Source organism: Scyliorhinus canicula, chromosome 5 (genome assembly GCF_902713615.1).
Source record: "Scyliorhinus canicula chromosome 5, sScyCan1.1, whole genome shotgun sequence".
Lineage (NCBI taxonomy): Eukaryota > Metazoa > Chordata > Chondrichthyes > Carcharhiniformes > Scyliorhinidae > Scyliorhinus > Scyliorhinus canicula.
Window position 1 is genome coordinate 101038647 of NC_052150.1, and position 15692 is coordinate 101054338.

The 15692-nt window shown below is 49.0% G+C and overlaps 1 protein-coding gene across 1 annotated transcript in view; it reads right to left on the bottom strand.

Moving 5' to 3' along the window:
- LOC119966162 (histone deacetylase 9-like) overlaps positions 1-15692 on the bottom strand; it is a 1160486-nt gene that overhangs the window by 199800 nt on the left and 944994 nt on the right. Inside the window, exons 20-21 of the mRNA XM_038797463.1 lie at positions 2743-2798; positions 2398-2485 (exon numbers count right to left, since the gene is read on the bottom strand). Coding sequence (XP_038653391.1) covers positions 2398-2485; positions 2743-2798 — 144 coding nt within the window. The remainder of the gene's footprint in view (positions 1-2397; positions 2486-2742; positions 2799-15692) is intronic.

The following is a 15692-nucleotide window of genomic DNA, read 5'->3' on the forward strand; positions in this document are numbered from 1 at the left end:
AAGCATTTATGCTTACCACCATGCTACCGTGTTGCAGCACATTACGGCACAATCCTCTGGTAGAGGTTAGAGACCCCATCTCCAGTATCCAACAACCCTGTGCCAAAACAGCTGCGTTCAGAGCAGCATTTCCAGGGCAGCACGGTGGCGCAGTGGGTTAGCCCTGCAGCCTCACGGCGCTGAGGTCACAGGTTCGATCCCGGCTCTGGGTCACTGTCCGTGTGGAGTTTGCACATTCTCCCCGTGTTTGCGTGGGTTTCGCCCCCACAACCCAAAGATGTGCAGAGTAGGTAGATTGGCCATGCTAAATATCCCCTTAATTAGAAAAAATGAATTGGGTACTCTAAATTAAAAAAAAGAAAAGCATTTCCATGGTGATGTTTACTAATTGGAAAATCGAGGCCACTATTTATAAACTGAGGAAATCTATTCGCAAGGGTGGGATTGAGGAGACTCTGGTGGGAATGTTGCTCTGCAATGTGATGCTTGGAAATGCATGATACTGATGCTCGATGCAAACAAAAGGAACAAAATTCCATTTGATAAACACAACATTAAACAAAGCAGAAATGCTTTAAATAATTACTCATCTATTAATAATGTAACTGTCTGTGTTGAATGTACAATGGGGATGGAACTGGTCTACACCAGCAGCATAAAACAGGTTCATCGTGACTTTAGCAGTGCCGCTGTGCTTTAGAAAGTTGAGGAGTTAGTTCACAGTGAATTGGTTTTGTTATACTATTGTAGGTCAATTACATCTCCAATATTTGCTTATTTTGAGGACTTATTAAGAGGAATTTCAAGATGCACAGTGATGCAGCACCCTGAACTCTATTCAAGAGGGTCTACAAGAAAGAAGGCAGAAAGCAGAGCTTAAGTTCATTTTCACAGGAGTTATAGTCTCACAATTCTTAACAAATCATAATAAAACGGATGGCTCAGAAGAGATTCGTTAAGATGATCCTGGAGATATGGGGCTTTACTTATGGATGTGGGCCTCTTTTCATTAGAGCAGAGAAGATCCAGAGGAGATCAGATACACAATTTCAAAATTATGAAAGGTTTAATAATATAATCGGGAATATCTTTTGGACTTGGCAGGAAATTATTAGGTGGAACGCATTATTCTATACATTATCCCAGATAGCTCCAAACCTCTCGATTAGTTCAACACATAAACAATGAATACTAATGGAATGAAGGAAGAAGCTAAAAGCATTATTTATACTTACAACATTGTTACCACATTGAAGCTTCATCAGAAACAATGGTGAAGGAAAAATCATAATAGCATTTATAAAGGAAGTAGCAACACATTTGAAAAAGGAAAAACTTAAAAAGTGGAAAGTACAGGGGGCTGGATGTAGTGTATAGCTTTCAGAATCTGTGCACAGGAATAACGAGCTCTTTCCCTACAGTGAAACGTACAATTTTATTACACTAAAAATATTTTATAATTTCATACACAAAGCAGAGTTATTGTCCAGCTTTCATACCGGTTTAGTCTAAAACACTTCCAAAGCTGTTCTTTCAAATTAGAATCTTAATAAAAATCCTAAGTGATATTAGTCCATAGAAAACTAAAGGCTTCTTGAATTTATTTGTTGTAAGAAGGTAAATCTGAAATCCTTCCAAAATGTCTTTGGTTTTGTGATGATGTTGCTGGTCTTTATAAATGCAAATAAAGACTTATCAGGAAAAAGTTTGAATATACTGCTCTGATGAAATTATTAAATGATGCACATTTCGATGAACGAATCATCCATTATTGGTTCAGAAAAGTGCACTCAGCCAAGGATGGACATTTCTCCTCTTTCTTGATCATATAACATTCAATAAATATCACAAGAGCAACTGGTAATAAGCCTGTTAAATGTTTTTCTTTGACAAATTATCTTATGTTTGTGGTTTGTCTTCTGCTGCATTTGGGTCATGGTTACAGCTCCTAACGAATCATAAGCCTTCATTGATATAATGCTGAAATCTGGCAGTGCGGTTCCACAAAAGTGAGCTAGGGTTGACTCTGCCATTGGTTTTACCTTGTGGGGAATTGGTTGGTCAACATTCTGTATTCTCCTGAAGAGATACATCTCAGCTCAGGGATTCAGTGCATGGGGATGGTTTATGTGACACTGGTCATGAGCAGCCCAATATCCTTGAATGGTGTGCTGCAGCACTGTATGTCATTTATTTAATGACACTGAGTAAAATAACATTAACAGCTGTCAAACAATTAAATAATTTGTAATTAAGAAATCGAGCAAATTTGAAACTTGTCTCCTATTTAAAGGATTATGAAGGTGCCAGACCCCTATATCTGGTAACGGACAATATCTAAAACACATCATTCATAAAATATCTCTGTATTGTGCCTTGAATATTAAATTTACATACCCAGTCCACGATTAATATCTTGCCTATATTTAGCTTGTGCTTCAAGTACTTGGCAGTAATTGCCACAGAATTAAAGAAACAGAACCCCCTGCGGAATAGAGAAAAGAGAGAAATAAAACGGCAAATCTGTCAGGAAAATGGTTATAAATAATGATCTGGGGCATTTTCTAAAATGCTATATGATCTCTGTGGCCATAAATCTGCTTCTGGGAGTACCTAGAAAGCTTTTCCTTTTGCGTTTTACAGCCATCTGTTAATAATTAGAGTGTTGTAGAGGCCAGAGCTACGCAGGTGACTGGCAGTAACCCCAGCGCTGTTAAAACAGGCAATGCCTCTGGTACTTACATGGCAGTGGACTCTTCGGCATGATGGCCAGGGGGCCTGACAACAGCAAATCCATTCTATAAAACAGAAAATAAATACTGGTTTAATCTAATGACAGATTTCCGTGGGCTTTGAAGCACTTATTTATTTTTGTTCTAGCGCATGTAAATCGAGAGCTGACTGTGATGGAATAAACAGAACATTTTTCTGTTCTGCATTTACAAAGTTCTCAGCCATCCAGAGAATTAGTGCACTGCCATCCCTGCACCAGTTAGAGTAGAAAATTAACACCCCAACCCCCATTCCCACACAATTACCTTATATGCAATTGAAGGGAACCAGAACCGCCCAAAGGAGACAAAAGGAACATTGTCATTATGGGAAAGATTAATTTTGGTTAATTAATTAAGCATTGTGAGACATGCTTCACTATGTACAGGTTTAGGATTTTGGTGTGATAAAAGCACTGAACAAATCTGGTTACTGTTTGTGTAACAATCTACTATTTAAAAGAGAGCTCAGAACAACAATGTTCTACAATCTTTTTATTGTGCATGTTTATAAACTGGGCAAGATTGGAGGGCCAAAGGACCTGTTCCTGTGCTGTATGGTTCTTTGTTTTTTGCAAAGAACAAGGGAACACAAATTGGGGAAGAGAGAGTTTAGCAGAGATGACTGAAAGCTTTTGAACATTGCATATTGAGATGATTTTTAAATGAGGAGACTAAAGTAGAGGTAGAGGGATACAGGGAAGACATCCCAGAGAGCAGGATTTATATACTGAAAATGCTGTTAAAAATTGTGTGAAAAAATGGGAGCAATTAATGGAATGAAAATCAAGGGAGGGGTTTTATGATGATCACAAATGACACGGAATTGTGGAATATGAGTTCCCCTATTGAGTGAGCGCAGGTTTGCCCAAAAGGAAAAATTTGGCTAGAGTTTAAAACATGCAGCTTATACCCGGGCCATGTTCCTGATGGTCTCTGGGCTGGGGTGCAAGCACTATACACTATGGCAGAGGGGGCAGGATTCTGTGGGAATCGGCGGGGCGGGCAACTCCGGCGCCAAGGAGTGGCATGAACCACTCCGGCGTCGGGCCGCCCCAAAGGGCGGCACGGTGGCTCAGTGGTTAGAACTGCTGCCTCAGGGCGCTGAGGACACGGGTTCAATCCCGTCCCAGGTCACTGTCCGTGTGGAGTTTGCACATTCTACCCGTGTCTGTGTGGGTTTCATCCCCACAACCCAAAGATGCGCTGGCTAGGTGGATTGGCCACGCTAAATTGTGCCTTAATTGAAAAAAATAATTGGGTACTCTAAATTTATGGGGCAGCACGGTAGCATAGTGATTAGCACAATTGCTTCACAGCTCCAGGGTACCAGGTTCAATTCCCGGCTTGGGTCACTGCCTGTGCAGAGTCTGCACGTTCTCCCCGTGTGTGCGCGGTTTTCCTCCGGGTGCTCCGGTTTCCTCCCACAGTCCAAAGATGTGCAGGTTAAGTGGATTGGCCATGCTAAACTGCCCTTAGTGTCAAAAATTGCCCTTAGTGTTGGGTGGGGTTGCTGGGATATGGGGATAGGGTGGAGGTGTGCAGTTGGGTAGGGTGCTCTTTCCAAGAGCCAGTGCAGACCCGATGGGCCGAATGACCTCCTTCTGCACTGTAATTTTTATGAATTCAGGGGCTAGGCCGGCGCCGGAGTGGTTTGCGCCACGCCGGCCAGCGGGGAAGGCGCCATGCCAACTGGTGCCAAAGGGCCTCCGCCGGCCGTCAAGAGTTGGCGCATGCGCGGGTGTGCCAGTGTGTGCTGGCTTCATCCCAGTGCATGCGCAAGAGGGTTAATCTCCACGTTGGCCATCGTGGAGGACCACAGCGGCCGACGCGGAAGAATAGAGTGCCCCCACGGCACAGGCCCGCCCGCGGATCGGTGGGCCCCGATTGAGGGCCAGGCCACCGTGTGGGCACCTCCCAGCGCCACATACCCCTGCGCCACCCCGAGGACCCTGGAGGCCGCCCGCGCAGCCAGGTCCTGCCGGCAAATACCTGGTGTAATATACATCGGCGGGACTGGCTGAAAATGGGTGGCCACTCCGCCCATCGCGGGCCGGAGAATCACATGGGGAGCGCTGCCAACACCCACGACCGGCACAGCGCGATTCCCGCCCCTGGCAAATCCCCGGCACCGGAGAATTCGGCAACCGCCGGTGGCGGGATTCACGCTGCCCCCCCCCCCCGGCGATTCCCTAACCCGGCGGGTGGTCAGAGAATCCCACCCAGGATCTTTTCTTTGTTCAAATAAACAGGAGGTTTGTATGAAGTCTGGCCTTGGAGGAGTTATTACATTGGCGACAAGGAGATTCCCAAGCACCCTTCAGAGTGAAACAAACAGCTCTCCAGTTAGCAACAAAGAGAATGTCTCTTTTCGGTAAACTCAAGTCTTACAACATTAAGGGAGAAGACTGGACCCAATGTGCAGAGCGTGTGCGCTATTTCATATGGGCTGACAACATTGTGGGGGGGGGGGGGTGGCGAGAGGCAGTAGGTAATTCTACTGACAGCATACGGGGCCTCAACACTTGTGAAAAAAATATCTAATATAAATTTAGAGCACCCAATTATTTTTTTCTAATTAACGGGCAATTTAGCATGGCCAATTCGCCTACCCGGCACATGTTTTGGGTTGCAGGGGTGAGACCCATGCAGACACGGGGAGAATGTGTAAACTACACATGAACAGTGACCGGGCCGGGATCAAACCATGGTCCTCTGCACTGTGAGGCAGCAGTGCTAACCACTGTGCCACTATGCCGTCCTCGGATTGGATTGGATTTTGTTATTGTCACGTGTACCGAGGTACAGTGAAAAGTATTTTTCTGCGAGCAGCTCAACAGATCATTAAGTACATGAAAAGAAAAGGAAATAAAAGAAAATACATAGAAGAAAATACATAATAGGGCAACACAAGGTACACAATGTAACTACATAAGCACCGGCATCGGATGAAGCATACAGGGATGTAGTGTTAATGAGGTTAGTCCATAAGAGGGTCATTTAGGAGTCTGGTAACAGCGGGGAAGAAGCTGTTTTTGAGACAGCCCCAGCATTTAGGGCCCCAACATTTAGCGGAACAAAAAGCCTGACTTTCCCAGATGCTCCTGACCCAAAAACCTCTGATGCGTTTGTAGACCTAGTTCAATATCGCTATGACCCGCAGCCCTCAATCATCCTCCAGAGGTACCGTTTCAATACAGCAGGGGGGATCCTGTCACTGAATTTCTCAGTAGGCCATGGAAAGTGGCGGAATACTGTGAATTCGGCCCAGCTCTGACTGAGATGCTATTTGACAGATTGGTGTGTGGCAAGAAGTTACTGGCAGAGCCTACTCTAGAGCTGAAAAAGGCCATTGAGATAGCCCAGTCCATAGAGAATACAGAGAAAGGGGCTCAGGAACTACAAGAGGCACCGAACAGTAGTGTCCTTCATTTGGGGGGAGGGACCAAATACAAGAAGGCCCATACCTTAGATGAAGGCGCCTATGAGAGTCACCCATGGCCTGACCAGAATTCCATAGGGACTCCACGGCAGTCAAGGAAACCTCATGGTAACCCCAGGTACACCACCAGAACCCATTCTAAAGGAATGTAAGTGCCACCCAAGGGACTACTGTAAGCACTGCAGAGGGGCACAGCCAAGTCAAGGCTGGCGGAATATGCAAATTCTTCAAGCAAGAAGCCAAAGCTAGCACTCGCCAGCACTTGTACTATGCAGGCACACCCATTTCCACATAAAGAGCCAATGCAACTGAACCGTATCATCACGACTACGGTTGCCCCAATAATGATGAAGCTATTTGTGAATGTTCATCCATTAGAGATGAAGGTGGACACAGAGGCTGCTGTCTCCACAATTAGAGAGCAGTAATTCAATCACGCCCAGACTGGCATCCTACGTCTAAGTCTAAAGGACACTGGAGCTAAATTAGCCATATACATGGGAGACCCCTTCTGGATTATGGGAACAATATTGCCCCCAGTGACCTACAGGCTACAGTCAGCCCAAATTCCATCCACTGTCTTGCGAAGAGAGGGACCAAGGCTTATGGGCATGGATTGGCTCCAGTCGATCAGACTGGCTTACCTGAAAACTTTCAGTTTGGGCATTGGAGAACTATACAAAATTCCATACTCATTGCAAGAGAAACTATAAACTGAGCTTGGGTGTCTGGAAAACCTAGAGATAATAAGACCTGAGCACGTTGCGGAATGTGCTGCACCTGTTGTACCCATCCTCAAATCCGACAAATCAGTTCACCTTTGCAGGGATTATAACTCACAGTTAATTTGGTCTCAAAATTGGACAGGTACCCCATTCGCCAAACTGGCAGGTGGCCAGTCTTTCACAAAAATAGACATGAGCCACCCCTACCTCCAAACCAAGCTGGTGAACCCTCCCGGAAATACATGACAATTAACAAACATAAGAGTCTGTACAAGTGTACCTGCCTGCCTTTTGGGGTCTCATTGGCTTGTGCCATGTTCCAGAGGGTTATGGAGAATATACTCCAAGGGTTACCCAAGGTGGTATTGTACCTGGATGATGTTCTGATTACAGGGACTACTGAGGAGCACCTAGAAAACCTAGACCAGGTCCTGTGGTGCTTTTCAAAATCAGGAGTACATCTTAAAAGAGAAAAGTGCATTTTCCAATGCGAGTGAAGTAACCTATCTAGGCTACAGAGTGGATAAAAAGACCGACAGTCCATGGAGTACAAGGTCAAACCCATTAAGGAAGCGCCTATTCCATGAAGCACCACAAAATTGAAATCATTCCTGGGACTAGTCAATTATTATGGGAAATTCATCCCAAACTTGGCCCTTTTTGTCGCCATTACATCTATTGAGGAAATACCAAAAAGACCCTGGGAGGCCAAGAAGAAGAGGCCTTTGAAAGAGTCAAACAGCAGCTATTATTGTCTAATATATTGGCCCATTACGATCCCAAGAAGGCGCTCATAATGACATGGAATGCCTTTCCTTATGGAGTTGGGGTGGTATTCTTGCATTGTTGGAAAGACGGCACAGAACGACCTATGTTTCCAGGATTCTTTCAGATGCAGATTGGCACTACTCACAAATCGAGAAGGAAGGCTTGGCGGTTATATTTGGTGCAAAAGAATTGCAACAGTATGTCAATGGTAAGTGTTTTATGATGGTAGCCATGATGTGGAGATGCTGGTGTTGGACTGGGGTGAACACAGTAGGAAGTCTGACAACACCAGGTTAAAGTCCAACAGGTTTGTTTCAAACACGAGCTTTCGGAGCGCAGCTCCTTCTTCAGGTGAATCTTTTATGATGGTGACAGACCACAAACCTTTATTGGCCCTTTTTAAATAAGTTAGGCCAATCCCTCCTATCTGCCCAGATACAGCATTGTGCCTTGTTACTGGCACCCTATGGATATTCCTGACGGCATCGCCCTGGATCATGAATAGCCATCGGTGATACTTTGAGCCATCTCCTGGTGGCCACAAGCCTGGCTCCCTTGCCTGCATCAGAAGAGGTCACAATGGCCTTGAATTGAGGACTTCCGGTGGCGGCCATAGACTAAGTGGTTGCACATATGGCAGCTCCAGCTTGAAGGTGTTGGTTTGAGCTCTTTTTACCCAAAAGTGGCATAGTTTTGACAGGAAAGTGTAGCTGAAGGTGTGAAGAAGAAGCTCTCCCGAGAGTGGCATGTCCACTGGTTATCAGACCCGGCATAAAAAGGTTAAGGTCCGGGCCAAGGAATTGGAGGTGACCTGTGGCATAGTAGCAATTGTGAAGAAGGCGGAGGTGGAAAGCTTGTCGCAAGTTGGAAAGCCCCAGATGGAGAAGTTGATGCCGTTCATTTGAGAAGAGTCCCACCAGCAACGAAAGGTGATTCGCGTGGATCGATCAAAGGCCATTGAGGGAGCAGTGGTATGGCTGAAAGGATCGATGGAGAGAGTTGAGCAGTGTCTCGAGGCACAGGGGGTCACAGATTCGGGAGATGGAGAAGGTGATGTCCGGCCACAGAGATCCTGTGGTGGCATTGGAGGAGGAGGTGGAGCTCCTGGGCGACCTTTGCAAGTGGCCAAAGGTAGAGGAGCAGGAGAACAGATCCAGAAGGTAGAACCTGCGTATTGTTGGCCCGAGGGAGGGTGTGGAAGGCACAAGCGGCACAACATACATCTTGAGAATGCTGACGGGGCTCGTGGTGGAGGGGTTGCTGGACAATGCCACAATGGTGGACAGGACGCACAGGGCCCTAAGGCAAAAGACGAGAGCGGTGGAACCCCCGCAGGCAGTGATTGTGAGGCTCAATAAGTTTGTGGAGAAGGAAAAGATCCTGCGATAGGACAGGGAGAAGCGGAACTGTGAACTGGGTCCCGATTTATCAGGACATTGAAGCGGAGCAGTAGAAAAGGCACACTGGTTTCAGCAAGGCCAAGGCAGATCCAGTTTGGGGTGATGTCCCCGGCGAAACTATGGGTGATGTTTGAAGGCCGCGATTCAAAAACAGCTTCTTCCCAGCTGTTAACAGACTCTTAAATTACCCTCTTATGGACTGATCTGATCTCCTCACACATCTACTGAGTAGTACTACACTCCTGCATGCTTCACCCGATGCCTGGGTCCATGTATTTACACTGTCTATTTTATCTTTGCCCTATTATGCATTTTCTGTTCATGTACGGAATGATCTGTTTGAGCTGCATGCAGAACAATACTTTTCACTATACTTTGGTGCACCTGACAATAAATCAAACCAAAGCAAACCAACCGAGTACTATTTCAAATCCCCAGAGGAGGCAAAGTCTTCATTCGAGACTATAAACTAGGGGAGCACTGAATATTGATGGGAGATGGAGGAACTGGAGCAGCCAAGATCAGAAGATGTGAGTATTGTGGGGGCCAGAGGGTGGGGTTTTTTTTTTAGGTTCGGTGATTTTGTCGCTGTTGTTGTTTGTTAGGGAGTAATAAATTTGTAAGGGGGTAACTGTCATCCACCATCTGTGGTATTTTTCTTTTTGGAGGGGGTGACCTGCGATTTTGGATTGTATTTGTTTGGCTGGGGGAGGATGAAGTCCACGGGGAGCCGTTTGCACAGGTCAAGGGGGGAAGTTGGGCGGAGGGGTGGATAGTTAGGTATGGGGGAGCTTCTCCTTCACACCTTCAACTACACTTCGGGCAGGAGCTGCCACGCTGGTAGGTAATGCTAGTGAACGGAAGTGAGGTGGGGGAGGGGTGGCATGTGGCACAGTGGTTAGCACTGGGACTGGGTTGTGCATTGGCGCTGAGGACCCAGGTTCGAATCCCAGCCCTGGGTCACTGTCCGTGTGGAGTTTGAACATTCTCCCCATGTCTGCGTGGGTTTCACCTCTATAACCCAAAAGATATGCAGGTTAGGTGGATTGGCCACACTAAATTGCCCGTTAATTGTAACAAAAACAATTGGGTACTCTAAATTTTTTTTTATAAAGGACGTGAGGTGGGAGGTGGCCGCGAAGTGGCGGGGAAGGGGGCATGTGATATGGCAGAGTTGGAGACTGAGCACGGTCATGGGTGGAGAAGGGGGCCATCTTAGATGGGCCAGGTTCAGGGCAAAATTAGAGGGGCTAGAATTGGAAGGGGATGATGGCGGGCGGTAGAAGGGAGTCGAGGCATAAGCCTCCGGTAAGGTTCGTAATATTGAAATATACGGAGATTGAACGGGCCAGTGAAGCAGGCCTGGGTCTTTGCGCATTTGAGGAGCTTGGAGACGGGGGTGGTCTTTCTGCAGGAGGCACATCTCGGGGTGAAGGATCAGGTCAGGTTGAGCAGGAGATGGGTGGGTCAGGTATTCCACTCGGAGTTTGTTCAAAGTCCCGGGTGTTGCCATCTTGCTGAGCGAAAGGACAGGGTTTGTAGAGGCCAACGGACTGCGGGACCCGGGTGGGAGGTATGTGATAGTGAGTGGAGTGTTGGAGGGGACGCCGGTGGTACTAGTGAATGTATATGTATACATGTATATGTATAAAGGGCAGCATGGGAGCATGGTGGTTAGCATAAATGCTTCACAGCTTCAGGGTCCCAGGTTCAGTTCCCGGCTGGGTCACTGTCTGTGCGGAGTCTGCACGTCCTCCCCGTGTGTGCGTGGGTTTCCTCCGGGTGCTCCGGTTTCCTCCCACAGTCCAAAGATGTGCGGGTTAGGTAGATTGGCCATGCTAAATTGCCTGTAGTGTCCTAAAAAGTAAGGTTAAGGGGGGTGGGGTTGTTGGGTTACGGGTATAGGGTGGATACGTGGGTTTGAGTAGGGTGATCATTGCTCGGCACAACATCGAGGGCCGAAGGGCCTGTTCTGTGCTGTACTGTTCTATGTTCTATATGTGCTGAATTGGGATGACGGGTTTGTGAAGTGACTGCCATGAATGATTCCGGACTTAGACACATTATTATAATCAGTTGATTATACCCGAACAGATGCCGGAATGTGGCGACTAGGGAACTTTTACAGTAATGTAATTGCAGTGTTAATGTAAGCCTACTTGTGATAATAAAGATTCTTATTATTATAATCAACTGATTAGAATAATAAGAATCTTTATTAAGTAAGTAGGCTTACATTAACACTGCAATTACGTTACTGTGAAAATTCCCTAGTCGCCACATTCCGGCATCTGTTCGGGTACACAGAGGGAGACGGGCGGCTACCCAGCGGTGTTCTATAAAGAGTTTGCGATGGAATTGGCATTGCATTTTCTGGAGACGATTAGCGGGGCGCTGGAGAAGGGGGAGCTGCCGGAGACACTGACCCAGGTATCAATCATGCCAATTCCGAAGAAGGGGAAGGACCTGTTGGAATATGGGTTATATGGGCCCATTTCAATGCTAAACACAGATGTGAAAGTGTTGACCAAGTTAGTGGCCGGGAGGATGGAGGGATGTGTTCCGGGAGTGGTCGTTGAGGATCAAATGGGTTTTGTAAAGCTCTCCAGTAACATCAGGAGGCTGTTAAACATGATTATGACCCCATCGAAGGGGTGGGTATTAGAGGCAGTGGTCTCTATGGGCGCAGAGGGGAAAGAGGGAAAAATTTCACAAGCTGTGAACTATGGGGGTGCTGACAATGTTTCTGATTTATGTTTTTGAGTATGTTTGCAATCAAATAAATTTTAAAATAAATAATGGCCTTGAATTTCTCAGACACCTCCCGGTTTCGGCAAAGCAAACCAAGGCTTGGATACAGAAGATTCCAAATTATCAAAGCTGCAACCCATGATCCTGAATGGCGGGCCCTAAGGGCATGTGTTTTACATGAAGCCTGGCTTTGGCGGAATCATTACAGGAGGGCAATCCAATCACATTTCTAGCACCCGGAGTATTTTGCTTATGTTTTATTGTGTCTCATCCAAAATCTGATGCCAGAGAAGCGTACTTGAGGGCACAGATGAAAGTTGTGGGGTTAAAAGAAGTGGTGAAGAATGTAGAAATAGATGAAATCAGCATACAAATGGAAGCTAATTTGTATTTGCAGATGATGTCAACAATAAATAGCATGTAATGGAAGAGAAAGCAGAAGTTCAGGACAGTGCCTCCTACTGGAACATATATGTATGGACATTCAGGATTAAGCATAGCTATGGGACTGGATTCTCCCAAAACAGGGCTAAGTGTTGACGCTGTCATGAAGACAGGGCCGGCTCAAGGTACCGGCAACTCAGGCAGTCGCCCGGGGCGCCATGTGCTAGGGGGCGCCATCATGAGACAAAAACCTAACTTGTTTGAAGAGAAAAGGAACCAGAAGAAGGAAAGAGAGAGAGAGAGAGACTAAACAAATTGTCAGTTAAACCCTCACAATCTTAGTTTGGGCTACAATAAGCTGAACAGCCACAAGTGGGCTGAAAGCAAACTTTAGGAGAATAATGCCTCACACTCTGAGACTGGCTCGGAATTTTTCCTCCTTGGAGCGCTGCAGTTTCTGAGCTGCTATTTAGCCCCCTTGCAATGCGCAGCTTAGGTCAGCGAGAGTCAGGTATTTTAGATTAACTGGGTCTAATTGCAAGCTTCCCGAAATGTCATTATACTTCTGGTGCTCTCGAAGTGTTGTTTAAAAAAACACACACACACAAGGAAGGCAGATTTTGCCGCCGTAAATAGCATTGGAGGGAGTTTCTGGGCACTCCTTGCCGAGTTAACCTTGATTAAAAAAGATGTGGGTTGTATGCTGCCAAACCCTTTGCACTTCTCACTAAGTGGCAATGAAGAAGCAGAAAATTGGCGTCTGAGGTCCTGAATCTAAAAAGAGGTAGGTCAAGGTTCTTGGCTATTTGTTCTCTTTAATTTTTCTCTTATGAACCAATATCTGGTGTCATGCTTTGCAAGTAAATTCTCACAAGTATTCACTGTTGAAAATTACTGCTGGAGAGGTAATATTGTACCTGGGCAGCTCCTGCTGCGATGTCAGGGGCCAAATTATATTTAAAAATTATACTTGTAAGGGTGCCGAAGTTCAGCTTGCCCAGGGCGCCAGCAACCCTAGGGCCGTTTCTGCATGAAGACCGTGGAGTCTCACAAGGGCGTCATCGGGTCCCCAGGTGGAGCCATCAATGGCCCACAAGGGGCTAGCACGGGCAGGCAAGATGGCGGCGTGCAGAGCAGCGCCGTGATTTAGGGACAGGGAGCTAGAGACCCTCCTGGATGCTGTGGAGGAGAGGAGGCATGTGTTATACCCCGGATATGGCTGCAGGAAGGAAGGCGCCATTGTTCGTCATGTGTGGCTGGAGCTGGCCGAGGCCGGCAGCGCAGTTGGGGTGGTGGCCAGGCCAGCTGACCAGTGCCAAAAGAAGCTGCACGACCTCCTCAGGGCAGCCAGGGTGAGTACCCAGCACTGTGCCCCTGGCACTTGCCCCCCTACCCCCACACACATGTGACCTCCCCTCACCCGCAGGGGTACAGTCCCACCCCCACCCTGACCCACATGGCTGCACCCACCCATGCCAGCCGCAATGGCTGAGTGCCCCGTGCACTGATGCCATCAGATACACAGACCCTGGGCTGCATTGGTAGGACCGTCTGATACTGTTGCTGTTTGTGCTTCTCTCCCTGCCCCCCCCCCCCCCCCCCACACCCCAGGAGTGGTCCGCGCATAACCGCCGGGAGTGGGAGAAGATCAGAGGGGGACAGGAAGACCTGCGTCCCCTCACCATGCCCGAGCAGAGGCCACTCAACATCATCGGCGGGCCGGAGGAGAGGGAGGTAGCAAACGTGGAGGTCGGAGGCGTGCCACCAATAGAGACCTCCTGCCTGGTTGCAGCGCCTCACGACACGTGTGCCCACCCCTCACCCCATCACCCCTCCACCCCTCATCCCTCACCCCTCCACCGCTCTCCTCTCCACCCCTCAACCTCATCACCCATCCACCCCTCATCCCTCACCCCTCCACCCCTCACCCCTCACTCCTCACCCCATACACCAGCAGCCGTCACCACCTCACGCCTCACCCCCGTCCGTCTGTCTAACCATACATGCTGTCTTGTGTCGTAGAGGACCAGCCGGCGATGGGTCCAGCCCATCCAGGGCCTTTCGCCCCCAGCCAGTGCCAGATCTGGTGCCCCCCAGTGACCCAAGCACCAACGGCGAGAGCAGCCGGAACACCAGCCCTCTGGCCGAGACTACCCAGGACACCACGACTCAGGGGACGGAAACGCAGGGCACGGACACAGAGGATACCAGGACCCAGAGAACAAACACAGAGGACACCACGACCCAGGGGATGGAAAGACAGGGGACAGACACACAGCACACCACGACCCAGGAGACCCTGGACTTTGAGTCGGATGAGGGCATAGATTTTCCATCACTGCTGCTTCCAACACCCTCCAGCATCTCAGAGACTATCACTTAGGTTGGGCGATTTAGTGGAGAGGCAGCTGGGACACTCTCTGGTGCGCACCACACAGCCGTACCAGTACAGCAGGTGGAGGTAGGAGCAGCCGGGGGGCCGGAGGGTCGGAGGGCAGCACGGCCCCATTAGCCAGCTGCAGTCCAGTGGGGTCCGGGGCTCCTGGAACATCCAGTCCCAGCCACAGTGCAGGTGCAGTCAGAGACCCAGGGACCAGAGAAGGGGATGACAGCCGGCTTCCAGCACCTGCAGACGCAGGTGGAGGAGTCCAACCGCTTGCAGGAGCAGGGAGTGGTGCCAGCCATGCGTGCCACCCAGGCCGAAACCGCACGGGCGGCGTCCGCGGTGGAAGCAATGGGGGCAGCCGTGTCGGAGATGCGTCAGGTTTTGCAAGGCCTGGGGCATTCCGTGCAGGTGAGGCCGTGGCCCAGGACAGGGCTGCCCACTCACAGGCAACCATGTACCAGAACCAGCTGCAGATTGCAGCGGCACGCCACTGCGTGGCTCAGTCCCAGCAGGCCATTGCTGAGAGAGTCGCCGGCATTGTCCATGTGCTGGCCGGCGTTGCACAGTCCAGAGGGAGGTGGAACAGTCCCAGATAGGGATGGCCCACTCCTTGTGCTCCATGGCCACAAAAATGCAGACCCTGGTCGATACCCGAGCCGACATCCAAGACTGGCAGTGCAGGTGTCGGGGGGGGGGGGGGGGGGCCTCGGGGTTTGGCTCCACTTGCATCCTCGTCCCATGGAGACGCTCGTGGGTCATTGGGCACCCCAAGGGAAGAGGGGGTGCTGGGGCCCATGCCGGTTAATCCTGCAGGGGAGGTGCCGGAACACCGCAGCACCTCGGACTTCCCCCCCCCCCCCCCCCCCCCCCGCCGCCTCCCGTCCCTGGTGCATCTGGTGGGAAGTGGGAAGAACAGTGAGCACCACGCCACCCGAGACGTCCGAGGAGCAGCCGGCCCCATCCAGACCGGGCCACCCCAGGAAACGTGCGCCAACGGGCACCCTAGTCGCAGGGCAGGAATCAAAGCAGTCCACTTCCACTCCTGTTGTACCGTCTGGGGAACCA